The sequence below is a fragment of the Rhinoraja longicauda genome, chromosome 9 (genome assembly GCF_053455715.1).
Source record: "Rhinoraja longicauda isolate Sanriku21f chromosome 9, sRhiLon1.1, whole genome shotgun sequence".
In the NCBI taxonomy this organism is placed as follows: Eukaryota; Metazoa; Chordata; class Chondrichthyes; order Rajiformes; family Arhynchobatidae; genus Rhinoraja; species Rhinoraja longicauda.
In genome coordinates, this window is record NC_135961.1 from 55,144,927 (window position 1) to 55,162,154 (window position 17,228).

A 17,228-nucleotide genomic window follows, 5' to 3' on the forward strand; every position below is an offset into this window, starting at 1 on the left:
GCTCTTAAAAAAACTAATCGTATATATGCACGTATATCATTGGGGTTATCAAGTAGGCGCCTCCCTTCACTGGTGTTTCATTGCTGCTGTGAGGGCATGAGCAAATGCGACAAACATAGCTTAGTTTCATCTCGCAAGATGACTGGGTGTTATCCCAGTTGTATTATTTACTAAACCCAACACCTTATACATTGTGGAAGGTCGAATTAATCCTCCCAAATGCAAAGAGGTCAAATCAGCTAAATAGTTAGATGCTCAAGGGGGATGGCTTTACAGTATTTAGATCAACCTAAACATACATCAGGCAAAGCTTACTTGTCATAGATTCATAAATTTATACAGCAGGGAAGTAGGCCTTTCAGAACTGAATGAAAAATCAAAATCGAAACTACATGAAAAACATTTGCAAAGACTAAAAAGGAACTCAGTATGATTACCAACCTTAAGCCAAAACTGGATAATGAGCTCACAGCTGTTAGCAAATAAATAAACTATCAAATCCAAATTTGAGGAAGGATATTCTTGCTATGGAGGGCGTGCAGCGTAGGTTCACTAGGTTAATTCCCGGAATGGCGGGACTGTCGTATGTTGAAAGGCTGGAGCGATTGGGCTTGTATACACTGGAATTTAGAAGGATGAGGGGGGATCTTATTGAAACATATAAGATAATTAGGGGATTGGACACATTAGAGGCAGATAACATGTTCCCAATGTTAGGGGAGTCCAGAACAAGGGGCCACAGTTTGAGAATAAGGGGTAGGCCATTTAGAACGGAGATGAGGAAGAACTTTTTCAGTCAGAGGGTGGTGAAGGTGTGGAATTCTCTGCCTCAGAAGGCAGTGGAGGCCAGTTCGTTGGATGCTTTCAAGAGAGAGCTGGATAGAGCTCTTGAGGATAGCGGAGTGAGGGGGTATGGGGAGAAGGCAGGAACGGGGTACTGATTGAGTGATCAGCCATGATCGCATTGAATGGCGGTGCTGGCTCGAAGGGCTGAATGGCCTACTCCTGCACCTATTGTCTATTGTCTATTGTAATAGAAGTCATGGTGATCTTAATAAGCCATTAGTTATGTTTGCAATGTTAGATGCAAGTTTGGACACCGTGAGAACAGAGGGATGTTGATGGGTGGAAGAACTCAGGGAGAAATGACAAGAATTGTCCTGAGATGCAGGGCTTTAATTTCAGATGACTAATTCACATAAATCACCGAATGGACTCCTGAGCAAAACGCAAACCGCTGAATGAACTGAATCAAGACTGAAGTGTTGAGTGGAATGAACAACATAGATGTGAAGTGAGGAACAAGCCTTTATTTATTCTTGAGAAAAATACAAACTGCTGAATGAAATGAGAATCAAGATTGAAGTGCTGTGTGGAATGAACAACATAGATGTGAAGTGGAGGGCAAGCCTTTATTTATTCAGCCCTGCAACATGTCCCCAAATGTTTTACAACTAGAAAATTCACACCTTTATGAAGCATCTGCAGGCTGTTTTTTTCCCCTGCAGGAATTGCTATATAAATACAAGGTGATGTTACTTTTTGAAGTACTGTTATGTTGACAAATAAGGTGGTGCTTTGCGCATAGACTGTTACTGGATTATTCTGAAGTCTGTCAGAATTGAATACAAAATACTACCTACTCAAGCATGGAAAACGAAGTGTGACATTTTCTTCACCTCGAGACAGACTCACAGTCGACCTGATAGTGTGCATTCTAAAAGGAAAGCCTTTGCAGTAGATAGAGCTGTTTCAGATTCCCAAGAGGATTGTGGGTTTACTAGATGCCATTACTCTTTTTAAAATGCACTCAGTGAATATTTTGCAATTTTAAAATAAACATTCCAGTCCAAACTTGACCCAGTGCAGGGGACACAAATACGTGTATGAAATTAGACCAAATATTACAGAAACTTCTATACAGAAATAACTTGTTAGAGAGCACAATGAAAAAGCTGAGCTTAAAGGAGCAATTTATGAAGATCTCTTGCACCGATTCAGTTTTTATTCCTTCGCTGTGGGAAGGTGATTAAAAGTTAAAGAGATTTGTTAGAGAGGACGCAAAGTATTACAGTGGTGGAGTAGTGCAGAGCAAGAGGGAATTATCTTAACATGAGAGAGAAAGGGAAAACAGGAAGCACTTTTGTGGCCTGGAATACATTCAGAATCAAACTTCACTGTCCTCTTAAACAAAGAAAATCATGTCAATGAATGGAACAACTCAGCAGCATCCATGGAGTAAAATAAATGGTTGACATTTCAGGTCAAGACCCTGCCTCAGGAGCTATTTTAGGTCAGTATCCTGCATTTCTTTGCCTCCGTGAGTGCTGTTTGATGCCACACCCTCAAGTTCCTCCAGCAATTTGTTTTGTTGCTTTAGATTCCAGCATCTGCAGTCTATTGTGTGTCCATGGTTTGTGGTTTGTGGCACGAGGTTCTGACTCTCAAAATGCTACAGATCTGTGGAGACTCTTCAGGACTGCTATAAATACGTTCGTACTGCACATTTAAGAGTTACAGAATTAAAAGTGGGCAGGTCTGAAGAAGGGTCTCAACCCGAAACATCAGCTATTCCTTTTCTCCAGAGATGCTGCCTGACCTGCTGAGTTACTCGAGCTTTTTGTGTCTATCTACAAGTGGGCAGGTTTGGGTTAAGATGCTTGTTAGCCATGAATTGATGGGGTGGTGAAATGGAGACTCTCTGAAGGTTTACCTTCTGCTATCTTAATGCGACGCACTTCTAACGAAACAATTACACAAACCCATGCTATGCGATCATTATCATGGGCGATCAGGGGTCAATATGCCATCCTGTACAGGGTACAATGATTATTTCTCCAGATTCCTTGCTTCCATTATGCTAAGTGAAAAAAGGTACAGTTATGAAGATATCCCAGTGGGGAAAGCCAGCACCAAGAGGAAAGGAACATTACTGTCAGTCAGAAATCATAACATGATGAATCACGGAACAAACCAGCTGTGGAAGTGATTTACTTTCATTGTCATCGGCTCTCTGTGTAACAATCTGTCTCAAAACTGTGGAACGATTTGACATCCATTTATAAACAAGCTATTCGGGAACTTTAATAATCTGAGTATATTACATGGTATCATGTGTAATGTGCAGAGCTGTAATGTACAAGCTGTTCTGACTTAAATGGTCAATACCAATGCTGACCTTCCTCACAAATCTCAACCCCATCCTACCTTGTATCGCCTTTTTTTGCATCCAAAATGCTGCTCTTTAGCAAACTTCCCCTTACTGGCTCAGTCATGCTTCGTGGTAGCAAGATCCATATTGTAACCATTCTTGACGTTGTTGGGTTCTCATGCATTCTTTACATTACTATACTTATCCGTGTCCTCCTTATATTTATGGACACTGGTTTGGGAATGAAAAGTTAACTAAAACAGCAGTTTTAATCTGAATGTACATTAAATTGGTGGAGCATGACCAAATGCCATTAAGGCATTGTAGGTTTTTAATACAATAGCCACATAGGTCTGAGTCATGGAGTTATAGACAGATACAACCAGAAAATGGGCCGAAGATAGACACCAATGCTGGAGTAACTCAGCGAGTCAGGCAGCATCTCTGGGAAAAAGGAATATGTGACGTTTCAGGTCGAGACCCTTCTGCAGACTGAGAGTCAGGAAAGAGGGAAACTAGAGGTATGAAAAGTTACAGAAACAAATGAATAAAAGGTATGAAAAGACCAAATCAAAGCCATTCATTTGTTCTTTGTAACTTTTCTAGTTTCCCTCTCCCCTGACACTCAGTCTGAAGAAGGTTTCTCGACCTGAAACGTCACATATTCCTTTTTTGCCAGACATGCTGCCTGACTCGCTGAGTTACTCCAGCATTTTGTGTCTATACTCAGTGTAAACCTGAATCTGCAGTTCCTTCCTACAGGGCCCTTGGCTCACTGAATCTGTGACACCCATCAACCACCTATTTGCACTAAATTAATTCCATGTTTGTTCTTGTCTCGAGATTCTCATAAACAGCCCCCCCCCCCCCCCCATCATTCACGTACACATCAGAAGTAACTTGCAGTGGACAATTTCATGCTGCACGTCCCTGGGACGTGGGAGGAAACCAGAGTAGCTGAAAACCAACATGCTCACGGGGCGAATGGGCAAAGTCCACACAGGCAGCACCTGAGGTCAGGATTGAAGTCGGGTCTCTAGAGCTGCAAGATAACAGCTATACGAGCTGCATCACCATGCCACCCATAGTGGAACCTGCATTGCCTATGATTATACAGACCAATATCCAGGCAATATTGTTTTATGACTTCGGCACAATAGTAATAAAGGGGGCGATTGAATGCATTAGACGTTATAACATTGCAAACGCTTTAACATGATTTTTTTATTATCTTCCCAAAAGCAGTCTATAAAACACTTTGGTGAGATCAAGGACAGAGGTAAATTAGATTAATTCCCCTTCCTTTCCCTACCAAAAGAACTTCCCAAAGGTTAATGCAGGAAACGAAGTCCAGTACCAATATGATGCAAATCAGATATATTGTGCATGCTATTCCATCCAACATTTTCTTGGGCAATTATTCACTCTGCACTGTTCAACGTCAATCTCTTATCTCCATCGAAAGGAGTACACTAGCACTAATGGAACAAATTAGGTTGTGACGAAACATGCAAGGATGCAATGTGAAGAGATAAATATCAATCATCATCTCACCCACAACAGAACAAACCAGATGGAATCCATCAAGAAAATTATCAATGACAAGCTTGGCATCCCCAAATCACTCACTTCTCATTTACCTTGTCTTCCCATTTATTCTCGGTAAAAATAGCAGTCATTGAATACAATTGCGAAGTTTGTCACAGCTGAAAACCTGTTTCTCTTCCTCAGGGAATGAAAATCTAGCAGACAATTACGTCCAAGACACCAAGATGGGTTTCATCGTTAATGCGATTTATGCCATGGCCCATGGATTGCATGACATGCACAGAGCTCTCTGTCCAGGCCACACGGGACTATGTGATGCAATGCAGCCTGTTGACGGTAGCAAATTGCTCAATTTCATAATAAAGACTTCCTTCATTGGAGTTTCTGGTGAGGAAGTATGGTTTGATGAAAATGGAGATTCTCCAGCAAGGTAAGAATCAGCTTTCAGCAAGGTTATTTGATTTTGTTTACTTGGAATACATTATTTGAGGTGTTTATTGTGTGTGTAATTTTGGGTTTGTGCTTTAATGGGTTGTTTAATCATCATGAAATCCTTGAACCCTTTATTTGAAATGCATAATTTATGGGTATTTACTTCAGAAAGTATATTATTTGAGAGGTTTATTTTTGGGTTTATTTGGCATATTTAGGGGTGTTTACTTGGAGGAGTCTGTTGAAATGTATTAATTGGGTCTGTTCGCTGGGACTCGTTAAAGCATAAAATGGAGGCCATTCAGCCCAATCGAATTGGTTCCAACCCCAGCTCTTTCTCCTCAGACATGCACTTATTCGCTCTCAAGTATCCGTTCAGTTCCTTTGTTGAAAGAGCCGATTGAACGTGCTTTCACGTGCCTTTGACACTGAATCTAAGATCTTGACTATTTGCTCTGTGAAAAGTACTTTTATGAAGTCCCTCCCAGTTCTTTTGACATTAACTTCAACTCGATGTGCTTGATTGTTGACATTTGCATCAACAGGAACATTTTCTCTATTTACGCTCTGTTGACTGTACATGATTTTGATGACCACTGTCAAATCACCTTCTCAAATTACAATTGGAGGAACAGCACCTCATATTTCGCTTGGACAGTTTACACCCCAGCGGTATGAATATTGACTTCTCGAACTTCAAATAACCCTTGCTTTCCCTCCCTCTCCGTTCCTAGTTCTCCCACCAGTCTGACTGTCCCTTTCCTTAAATTTTATCTCTGTATGCTTCGTTGTCACCTTTTCCGAGCTATCAATGATTACCTTTTCCTTGAGCCGCATCCCCTTTGATGTCTCGTTCACACACCTGATACGTCCTTATCTCAGTGTCTCCGTCTCCCCTGACTCCGAAGAAGGGTCCCGAACCAAAACGTCACTCATTCCTTCTATCCAGAGATGCTGCACGAGTTACTCCAGCATTGTGTCCATCTAAATTTACGCCGCTCCAAGGACACAATTCCTTTCTCAACCTGCCTTGCCATTTTCAATGATCTGAGAACAGGTAATCCTGGCCTCTCTGCTCCTGTTGCTTTGTCTTGCATCCTCCAAGCTCTTTATTATCTCCACTCAACCTACCAACTTTGTCATTTTTGCACTTCTCTACATTAAATTTCATCTATAATATCTGTATCCATTTGATACTTACTTCCCTCGGTAATCTCACATTTCCTATGTTTTCATACTTTCGTACAACGTAGAAAGAAGCTATTCATCCATTTCCATCCAAGCCAGCTCTCAGAAATACCATCAGTTCCACATTTCCGTTTCCTCAGGTATTTCCCTGTGACGTATTTTTTTTCTTGATGACCATCAACGACTCCTTGCCCCAATTCTCCTGTCATCCAACTACACCGGGGATAATTTACAGTAGCTAATTCACCTACAACTGGCACATTTTTGTGATGTCAGAGACAACCAGGTCATTCAGGTGAAAACCCACGTTGTCACTGCAACCTCCACACGCAGCCAGGATGAAACATGGGTTGCTGAAGTTGCAAATGCTTTGAGACGCTGAGGTGCAGCTCATTTGAATCTAGTTATTCATTTACAATAAGTATTGCTAAACTTTCTAAAGCCTCCCTTCTTTCATGTTTCAGCCTGTTCAAAATCTCAGCCACAATGACTTTGGCAGCATCTATCTTTAATAAAGATAAGTGCTCATTTAGTACCTAGGCCATGCCCTAGTTTCGTTTCATTTATCGTCACGTATACCGAGGTACAGTGAAAAACATTTGTTCCGTGCTAAACTGGAAAGACAGTACATGATTACAAACGAGCCATCCACAGTGTACAGATACATGCTAAAGGGAATAATGTTTAGTGCAAGATAAAGTCAAGTAAGGCTCCATTAGAGATGGTCCAAGGGTCTCCAATGAGGTAGATAGTAGCTCAGGACCGCTCTCTACTTGTTGATAGAATGGTTCAGTTGCTTGATAACAGCTGGGGCGAAACAGTCCCTGAATCTAGAGGTATGCGTTTTCACACTTCTGTACCTCTTACCTGAGGGGAGAGGGGAAGCCCTCTGCTTGTTTTTCCAACAAATCTTTTCTGCGGTTAGGAATTGACCATATCCTTCCTCAACAAAACCCCCGAGAAATCTGCAGATGCTGTAAAACTGAGATAAAGAGAGAAAATCCTGAAAAAGCTCTGTAGGTCAGGCAGTATCTGCAGAAAGAGAAACAATGGACATTTCAAGTCTGGACTTTTCATCGAAAATGGGAAAGAGAGAAAACAAGTTAGATTTCAGTCAGAGAGAAAGTGGGGGAGAGATGGGTGGAACAAAGGAAATATCACTGACTGGGTGAGAACAAATGAATTGGATTATGCTCCATGGTCGATGTTATTTGTTGCTGATAGCAGAGCTGTGGGGCATGCACGACATGCCAGACTACAGTAATGAAGTGAGAAACGCTGAACCACAATCAAAGATGGATGAGTGCCAGAAATAGCCCATTCTGATAAAGACAGAAAGAGTGAATTACCGAAAGCTGGAGAATTCAATATGGAGTCCAGAACACAGCAATGTGCCCAGATGGAAGAGGAAGTGGTATTCCTCAAGCTTGCATTGGGCCTCGTTGCAACAGTGCAGGAGGCCACAGTCATAGGTATCATAAAATGCTGGAGTAACTCAGCGGGTCAGGCAGCATCTCAGGAGAGATCCCACTCCCCTGACATCAGTCTGAAGAAGGGTCTCAACCCGAAACGTCACCAATTCCATCTCTCCTGAGATGCTGCCTGACCCTGCCGAGTTACTCCAGCATTTTGTGATACCTTCGATTTGAACCAGCATCTGCAGTTATTTTCCTGCACAACAGGCCACAGTCAGAGATCAGAGTGAAAATGGGATTGGAAATTAAAGCGGCAGTCAACAGAAGTCTTGTGGGGTGAATGCAGGCTATCTGCGAAGTGATCACTGAATCTGCATTTCTCCTCGTCGCAGTTCACATATGTAAACTTGCTAGTGTTACTTCTAATTCCATCATCCAAATCATTAATATATATTGTAAATAGTTGCGGCCCCAGTACCAAGCCTTGCAGCACTCCACTCGCCACTGCCTGCCGTCTGAAAGGGACCCATTTATTCCTACTCTTTGCTGCCTGTCTGCCAATCAATTCTCTATGCATGTCAATACCCTACCCCCAATACCATGGTGCTCTAATTTTGCTCACCAATCTCCACCGTCATTCCTGCTAGGATCCTTTACCAGTCGACCTTGGCAACTCCTCTCTCATGCCTTCATAGTCCCTTTTGTTCAGCTGCAACACTGACACTTTTGATTTCATCTTTCCCTCTCAAATTGCAGATTAAAACTAATCATATTATGGTCACTACCTCCAAGCAGTTCCTTTACCTTGAGTTCCCTTATTAAATCTGCTTCATTGGACAACACTAGAACCAGAATTGCCTTCTCTCTGGTAGGCTCCGGTACAAGCTGTTCTAAGAATCCATCTCAGAGGCACTCTACAAACTCCCTTTCTAGGGGTCCAGTCCCTATGTCACCTCTTGCAAGGGACTGAATTTTATCCCTCACCAACAGCTCATCCACTTTACTTCTTATTCTTCACGCATTTATATATAATACTTTTAATCCATTACTCGTCCGTCCCCCCCCTCTCCCTCCCCCCCCCCCCCCCACTATTTCATTTAAAACCACCCGTGTAGCAATGGCAAACCAGCCTGCCAGAATGCTGGCCCCCCCGCCTGTTGAGGTGCACGGTAGCGCAGCTGTAGAGTTGCTGCTTTACAGCGAATGCAGCGCCGGAGACTCAGGTTCGATCCTGACTACGGGTGCTGCACTGTAAGGAGTTTGTACGTTCTCCCCGTGACCTGCGTGGGTTTTCTCCGAGATCTTCGGTTTCCTCCCACACTCCAAAGACGTACAGGTATGTAGGTTAATTGGCTGGGTAAATGTAAAAAAAAAAATTTTTTTTAAATTGTCCCTAGTGGGTGTAGGATAGTGTTAATGTACGGGGATCGCTGGGCGGCACGGACTTGGAGGGCCGAAAAGGCCTGTTTCCGGCTGTACATATATGATATGATATGATATTCACCTTTACCCCAAAACAGATCCCAGTGGTCTAAGAATCTAAATCCCTGCCCACTGCACTAGCAACTCAGCCACACATTCAGATCCCCCATCTCCCTGTTCCTGCCCACACCAGCACAAGGAACTGGAAGCAATTTGGAGATAACCACCCTGGAGGTCCTGCTTTTCAGCCTTCTTCCGAGCTCTCTAAAGTTACATTGCAGAATATCTTTCCTCTTCTTCCCGACGTCGTTTGTGCCGACATGCACTATCACCTTCACCCTCGAGGATGCTCTGCACTCGGTCTGTGACGTCCTAGATACTGGCAACAGGGAGGCAACATACCATCCTTGAATCCCGCCTGTTGTCACAGAAACCCTTGTCTGTACCTCTCACGATGGAGTCCCCTACTACCACAGCTCTGCCTGATGTCGGTCTCTTCGGCTTTGCCTCAGCGCCACATTTCTGCCTCGCAGACTTGTTCGCCGCTCAGACTGGCAGTGTCTTCTGTCCCAACAGCTTCCAAGAGGGTGAACCTGTTTTCAAGAGGTACAACCCTCTTGGGGTCTCTTGAAAAGAAGCTTCCTTCCTTTCTTCACCGTCACCCACCTTCTCTCTTCCGGTACCTTCGGTGTAACAATCTCGCTGGAGGTCTTGAGGAACATCTTGTTTTCTCAGATGATCCAGAGTCATCCAGTTGCCTCTCCAGATCCCCAACACGGTGTTTCAGGAGCTGAACCTGGACACACTTTCCACATTTGTAGCAGCCAGAGGCACCAGCGGTGTCCCTGACCTCCCACATCCTGCAAACATCACACTGACTCAGCTTACCTGTCATTTTCCTACAGCGCCTCACCCTCTCCAACCTTTGGCATAGTCTCCTCACCAAAGACTCGAGCAAGCCTTGCTAATGTTAACTGTTAAATTGACTAATTAGCTAACTGACCAATTTGCTAATTTAATTGCTCAGCCAATCCTTGCACTCACTCCTTCACCTGCCGCTCCTCTGCCGAACATGAAGGTATGTGATTGTAGGCTAGTCCCGACCAGTTTTTAATTCGCCCGCTCCTGCAAAAACAAATTCTGAGCAACTCCGAGAGATTACCTGGTCAGCCAATCCCCGCACTCACTCCTTCACCTGCCGCTCCTCTGCCAACCTTGAAGGTATGTGTACAGTCACTCCATCATGAGAGGTACAGACAATAACATATTATTCATGACTGTAAGATTGGAAACCGTTATTTTTCAATATTTATTTGGAAAGTACTTTGGAGCATAATTTATTTCAAATATGTTACTCGTGGTGGTTTACGTAGGATTTATTATTTGTGGCTGGATGTCATATCCAATATATTAGCTGGAGTGTTTAAATTCGACCTAACATTTGGGGGTGGGGGTGGGGGGGGGGGTTTATCTTGGAATTAATCATGTCATCATCATCTGATAGAAATTGCCTTCCAGTCACGGACATTGCAAAAAATCACACAGGCAGGTAATCAAATTAATTTGTACATATTTATAATCCCCAGAGGTACAGTGCACAATGATCAATACTTTTGCTTTCTTGGCTTTTCACCTGACGGTAACCAAAAAAACACGTAATAAAATGTACATATTCATGCAAATATTAATTTTGAAATCATACCTTCCATGTAGTGTCCATTGTCGATTTTAATGCAGTATTTAGAGATGCCCATTAGTCAAATCTCGATTCACTGCTGGCCACATAGCAAATGGTTGCTTCCTTTTTTACTGTTTTTCATCTTTTAACTTGTGCTACTTTTTTTAACTCTGAGCTGGGAGCATACTGTCACTCCTAATCACTGTACATTGTGCATTCACCTAAACTTGGACTCATCATGATGTTCCCAAGGTAAACATTTTGACTTTGATCCTTTGACCATCTGCACTTCACAATGCCTCAGAAAAGCAGCCAACATAATTAAAGACTTGTCCCAACCCTGTGATTCCTTCTTCTCCCCGTTCCTGTCTGGCAGAAGATGCAGAAGCTTGAGAACGCACACCACCAGACTCAGGAACAACTTATTTTTGTTATCAGACTCTTGAATGGTCCTTCCATAAGATAGGGTAGCGTTGGTTTCACCTCTACCCCATTGCAGACATTGGACTTTGTGGAACTGGTGTACTACAATGCTCAGAACAATATTCTGCACTCTGTATCTTCCCCTTTGCTCTACATTTTGTACTTGAGTTTGACTTGATTATATTTATGTATAGTATCTGATCCGATTGGATAGAATGCAAAACAAATATTTTACAATACCTCGGTACATATGACAATAATAAACCTAAACCTAAACCCTGCACCTAAACGATTATGCACGTTACCTTTGCACATTCTCCCTGTGACCGCATGGGTTTTATCCAGGTACTCTGGTTTCCGCCACATTCCAGAGATGTGCAAATTTGTAGGTTAATTGGTTTCTGTAAATTGTCCCTGGTGTGTAGGTTAAAACTAGTGTATGGGTGATCGTTTGGTCAGTGCAGTTGCAGTGAGACATGGGGCCGGTCTCCACACAGTATCTCCAAAATAAAATAAATAAACTCAACTCGAACCCCCCTCCCGGTTCATTTCCCTCCATGCCTGCTGTGTCAGTCTGGCCCAGAATGGTTGCAACCCCACTTATCTGAAAGAGCTAAGCTCATGATCCCACTTTTGCTCTATCATCATTACGCCTGCTTTAACCTCTGTAACATTATCTAAGTGTGTCACTCCTTCTGCCCATCTGCTACTGGAGCACCATCCATGCTTAAGATCCCTTCAGATTAATGTCTCTATTTCAGATTAAAGGAATCGAATCCTTGATTCAGGGCAAGGGAATGAAAAAAATTATATCATCAATGTATAAACTACTACAGATATCTGGTCCAAAGATAGGAATTCATAAAGCAAGACAAAGATGGGAAACAGATCTTAATATTATTATTGATGAACCAAGTTGGGAAAGACTGTGTTTAGATAGTATGAAAAATACTATTAATGTGAGATACAGCTTAGTACAGTATAATTTTTTGCAGCAACTATATTTAACCCCGGAAAAATTAAATAAATTTAAACCAAACTCATCTGAAAGGTGTTTTAGATGCAACCAAGACGTGGGCACTTTTATACACTCTACATGGGCATGTCAGAAGGTAATTCCTTTTTGGCAAGACCTAAAAAAGTTTTTAGATCAATTGATGAATAAGATCATACCAATGGATTCAAGGTTGTTTTTGCTAGGAGATACAAAAGGAATAATACCAAAGCTAAGTTTGGATAAACATCAAGAAAGATTTCTCAAAATATCATTAGCAGTAGCAAAAAAATGTGTTGCGGTCACATGGAAAGAACAAAATGAAATAAGATTTGAAAGATGGCATGCAGAAATGCGGAGTTGTATCCCATTAGAAAAAGCAACGTATAATCTGAGAAATGGATATGACTTCTTTTTGAAGGTGTGGAACCCATTCATGGCAAAGCTAGGATTAAGAATAGGAAGTAGTTAAATTCAGGATTGCTTTGATACCTAACAAGAATTTAAAAAGAAACTACTCGGAAGTGACTCCCTCAGGACTCCAGGTTTTTCTTTTTCTTTCTTTCTTCTGCTTTTTCTTTTTCCTTCTTTTGAACTGGGGGGTGGGGGGGTGGGGGGGGGGGGTGGGGGGGAGGGGAGAAAATACAGAACAATACATGTATAATCGAAGTTATAGGTCAGTGACTATTGTTTACTAAGGAATGTAAAATGTATAACGTATGGGTTCTGTTAAAATTTAAATAAAATATTTATTTTTTTAAAAAGATCCCTTCAGATTAAACTAATTCAGTCACGCCCTGACCAATCTCCCATCTTCCACCCAAACGACTGCTCCTCCAAACTGAATCATACAATCATAACTTAATAATGTGTTAGTTTGGGATCCTGTGCACAAATAATTAGAGACTCTTCGAGGCTGCCTGAAGAGTATTAGCTATAAGGAGAGCTTGGATAAACTTGGATTGTTTTCGCTGGAGCTTTGGAGGTTGGGTGGGGGAGACTTGATAGAAGTATATAAAATTACGAGAGGCATAGATAGGGCAGGCAGTAAGAATCTTTTACCCAGGGTGGATATACCAAAGACTAGAAGGCATAGCTTTAAGGTGAGACAGGCAAGGATTAAAGGACATGTGTGGGTCCATTTTTTGACACTGAGAGGTGTGGGTTCATGGAATGCCCTGCTGGGGGTGGTAGTGGAGGCATATACGATACTGGCAATTATAGGGCTTTTAAATGGATGTGTGGATATGTAGGGAATGGATCACAGATAGGCAAAAGAGATTATTTTAATCTCATGTTCTGGCATCATGTTCAGCAAAGACATTGTGTGTCTAAGGGCCTGTTCCTGTGCTCTACAGTTCTACAGTATGTTCTACATGAGTTGGGAGAAATAATGAACTTTAGGTCTATGAAACTCAAGAAATGAGCACGCGATTAACACAAGGCATAATTAAACCATCTCTGTCTGACTTTGATCATCAACTGCTTCAATCTGCCCTTTATACACCTTACTTTCTATTTGTGTCCTTGCCGTATCGCTAGCGTCCCTCTCCCCTGACTCTCAGTCTAAAGAAGGGTCTCGACCCAAAACATCACCCATTCCTTCATCCCAGAGATGCTGTCTGGCCCGCTGAGTTACTCCAGCATTTTGTGTCTATCTTCTGTCTGACTCACTGTCGGCAGTACTCAAAATTGTTGCTGGCCGTTCATTGCAGTGATTTCAGCATGTATCCAGGGCTAACATCACTGTTCATTGGCTTATCATATTTCAAATATATACTTTACTCAAAACATATTGACAGTAAACACAATTGTTACAAGGCTTTCTCTACACTCATTGTGCCATGAATTCAATGCATTCTCCCACAATGAGTCAACACCACTCATGTTTGTTCATTAAACAATGCATCAGTGAAGCACAAGGTCACAATACAGTGAAGTATTGAAATGAAATTTAGAAGGATGAGAGGGGATCTTACTGAAACATATAAGATTATTAAGGGATTGGACACGTTAAAGGCAGGAAACATGTTCCCAATGTTGGGGGAGTCCAGAACCAGGGGCCACAGTTTAAGAATAAGGGGTAGGCCATTTAGAACGGAGATGAGGAAAAACCTTTTCAGTCAGAGAGTTGTAAATCTGTGGAATTCTCTGCCTCAGGAGGCCATGGAGGCCAATTCTCTGGATGCTTTCAAGAGAGAGCTAGATAGAGCTCTTAAAGATAGCAGAGTCAAGGGATATGGGGAGAAGGCAGGAACGGGGTACGGATTGTGAATGATCAGCCATGACCACATTGAATGGCGGTGCTAGCTCGAAGGGCCGAATGACCTACTCCTGCACCTATTGTCTATTGTCTATTAGTGAATGAATCTTCAAATGCCACCTCCCACCATCTGCACTACCAGTCGCAGTGCACCACCTCACTGTCACTTTCAACCATCATTAAGAAAAACTGCTGATAAGGTGCAACACAAACTAAACACAACTGCTCACAGCTTCCTCAGATGTCAGGAATATTGAGCATAGACACAAAATGCTGCAGTAACTCAGCGGGCCAGGTAGCATCTCTGGGGAAAAGGAATGGATGACTTTTCGGGTCAGGACCCTTCTTCAGAGGGAGAGTGGGTGAGCAGTGATCAAAAGCTAAACACTTGATCAAAGATTGAGACTTTAAAAGGGTCTCTATCCGAAACGCCACCTATTCCTTTTCTCCAGAGATGCTGCGTTACTCCAGCTTTTTGGGTCGATCTTCTGTGGCATTTGTAGTTCCTACTCGGGAATATTGAACAGTCAGACCTGCCCTTCAAAGGGTTAAGCAGCATCCATTCTTGAAGAAGAAACACACCATCACTTTTGTTTCATGGTAAATATTTGAGACGATGGAGCGACTTGGCTGCATTAATTCATGAGCAAAACAAAAACCCCTTGAGTTTTTTGGAGCTTTGTTTCGTTTATTTTCTTTATGGGAACTGAGCATCCATACCAATTATCAGTTAGATTTCATTCCAGATGTAGCCACACATGTTTATCTGATATCCTCTCACATCTCTGATCCAATTATCACCCCGAAAAGAGTTTCTCTCACACATACATTGTGTCTTTGTGAAATAGCAAGCAGAAACAGATATTGCTGGAAACACACAATGCCGATTTGCATTTATATACCACCCAGGAACGCTGACTGACAAAAGTTTACACTGAGCTGCACTAGGAAACGTAAGGACCATTGACCAAAAGCTAAACACTTGATCAAAGAGAGAGGCGTTAAAGAGTCTGATGAAGCCAGGTGGAGCATTATAGAGAAATAAATAGTTGTTCTCAGGGGTTGGGCAGATCCTGAAGGCACAGTCTCCCGTGATATGGCAATAAAATGAGCATGCATAAAAGGCTAGACGTCAAGGAACAGAAAATTCTTGGATGGATTCAGAGCTGAGGGAACTGAGTGCAAGGATATGAACTTAAAAATGAGGCAGTACCAGATGACAATCCAACATTGGTCACCAGAAACAGATGTGATGTGCGCATAGGGCTCCAGATGAGTGAAGGTTAAGGAGCATTGAAGGACAAAAGCTACCTAAATAAACAATTGACTAGTTTAATCTGGATCCAACAAAGGACTGGATGATTTATTCACAAAATGCTGGAGTAACTCAGCAGGTCAGGCAGCATCTCGGGAGAGAAGGAATGGGTGAGTTCAGCAGTCAGTGAGCTGGGTTTGGGGAGGTGGGGGAGAGAGGAGATGGCCTGAGGCTGTGCAGACAAACCCGATCCTGTGCCAGGTTCTTCTCCCTGCAGCTAAGATACTGAGTCGATACTGAGTCATGTTTTGTCTCTTTTCCCTATATGTAGCTTGTTCCAGTCTCAGTATCTAAATAATACATGATTTTGCTTTGATATCACTTGTTCCATCTTAACCTATTCATCCACTAAAAATCTAATTCAATTGAGGTTCTAGGAAAGAGGTGTGTTTGTAAAATGAGTAAGTGTAAAGTTATCATTAAATACTGAATGTACCACATGATTTGACCTGAATAGATTGATCATCAGGCACTGCAGTTCAGTTGAAAGTTACCTCCTTCAGTAAGGTATGTTCTGCTAAAAGCTCCACCTCAAATTGCCTCTGTGTACAACAACAAAAAACCCATATTATCCCATTCTGGGATGTTGTCTCTTGAGGGAGTAGGAAGATGTAAGGAAAATAGAGAATGAGCTTCCATAAGTAGACAAGTGATAATTGCAAGCACGAGAGGTCATGGATCAATTGGGGAGCTCAAGGACAACAAGCAGATTTACCCGTAGTCTTAGAGACTGAACATGTGGAAACGTTCCTTTGGTGAATGATATCTGTAAGGTTCCTTTCATGGGAGATCCTTGGGTCCCATTGACCTTAAAAGGCATGAAAGGCCAGAATGGTCAGTGGAAAGTGGCCACAGAGGGGTCCTCCATCACCAGGGTGCTGAACGGCCATTAGACACACCAGAAATTAATGATACACCTACTGACAGGGGCACAAACCCAAGCACTGGTGAATACATGGTCACGGCGAAGGGAACTGGTCTTCCAGTGAAGGTGGTGATTAATGCAGGGGCAGATCACTTATTAATGTGACACACAGTCGCAGTTGATGAGAACATCTCCATGGGTGAGCTGTGGTACTGTTCTGTGAGTGCTCGCCAGGGAATTCTTGCAGAGTTAATCATGGTCTGGTAGAAGCACATGACGATAAAGCTGCCAGTGCTTGTGGCTAAACGTGCATGAAACTACAGGAGTCAGTGTTTTTAATTAATCAATATATTTATTTATTTCGTTTATTTGTCATTCCACTCCTTACAGATCATAGAAACATAGAAAATAGGTGCAGGAGTAGGCCATTCGGCCCTTCGAGCCTGCACCACCATTCAATATGATCATGGCTGATCATCCAACTCAGTAACGGATGGGACGAAACAGAGTGCCTCCGGGGGCCATAGTGCAATA

The 17,228-nt window shown here is 42.4% G+C and overlaps 1 protein-coding gene across 1 annotated transcript in view; it reads left to right on the plus strand.

Moving 5' to 3' along the window:
- LOC144596765 (metabotropic glutamate receptor 1-like) overlaps positions 1-17,228 on the plus strand; it is a 175,572-nt gene that overhangs the window by 119,701 nt on the left and 38,643 nt on the right. Inside the window, exon 5 of the mRNA XM_078405527.1 lies at positions 4,883-5,129. Within this exon, the coding sequence (XP_078261653.1) occupies positions 4,883-5,129 (247 nt within the window). The remainder of the gene's footprint in view (positions 1-4,882; positions 5,130-17,228) is intronic.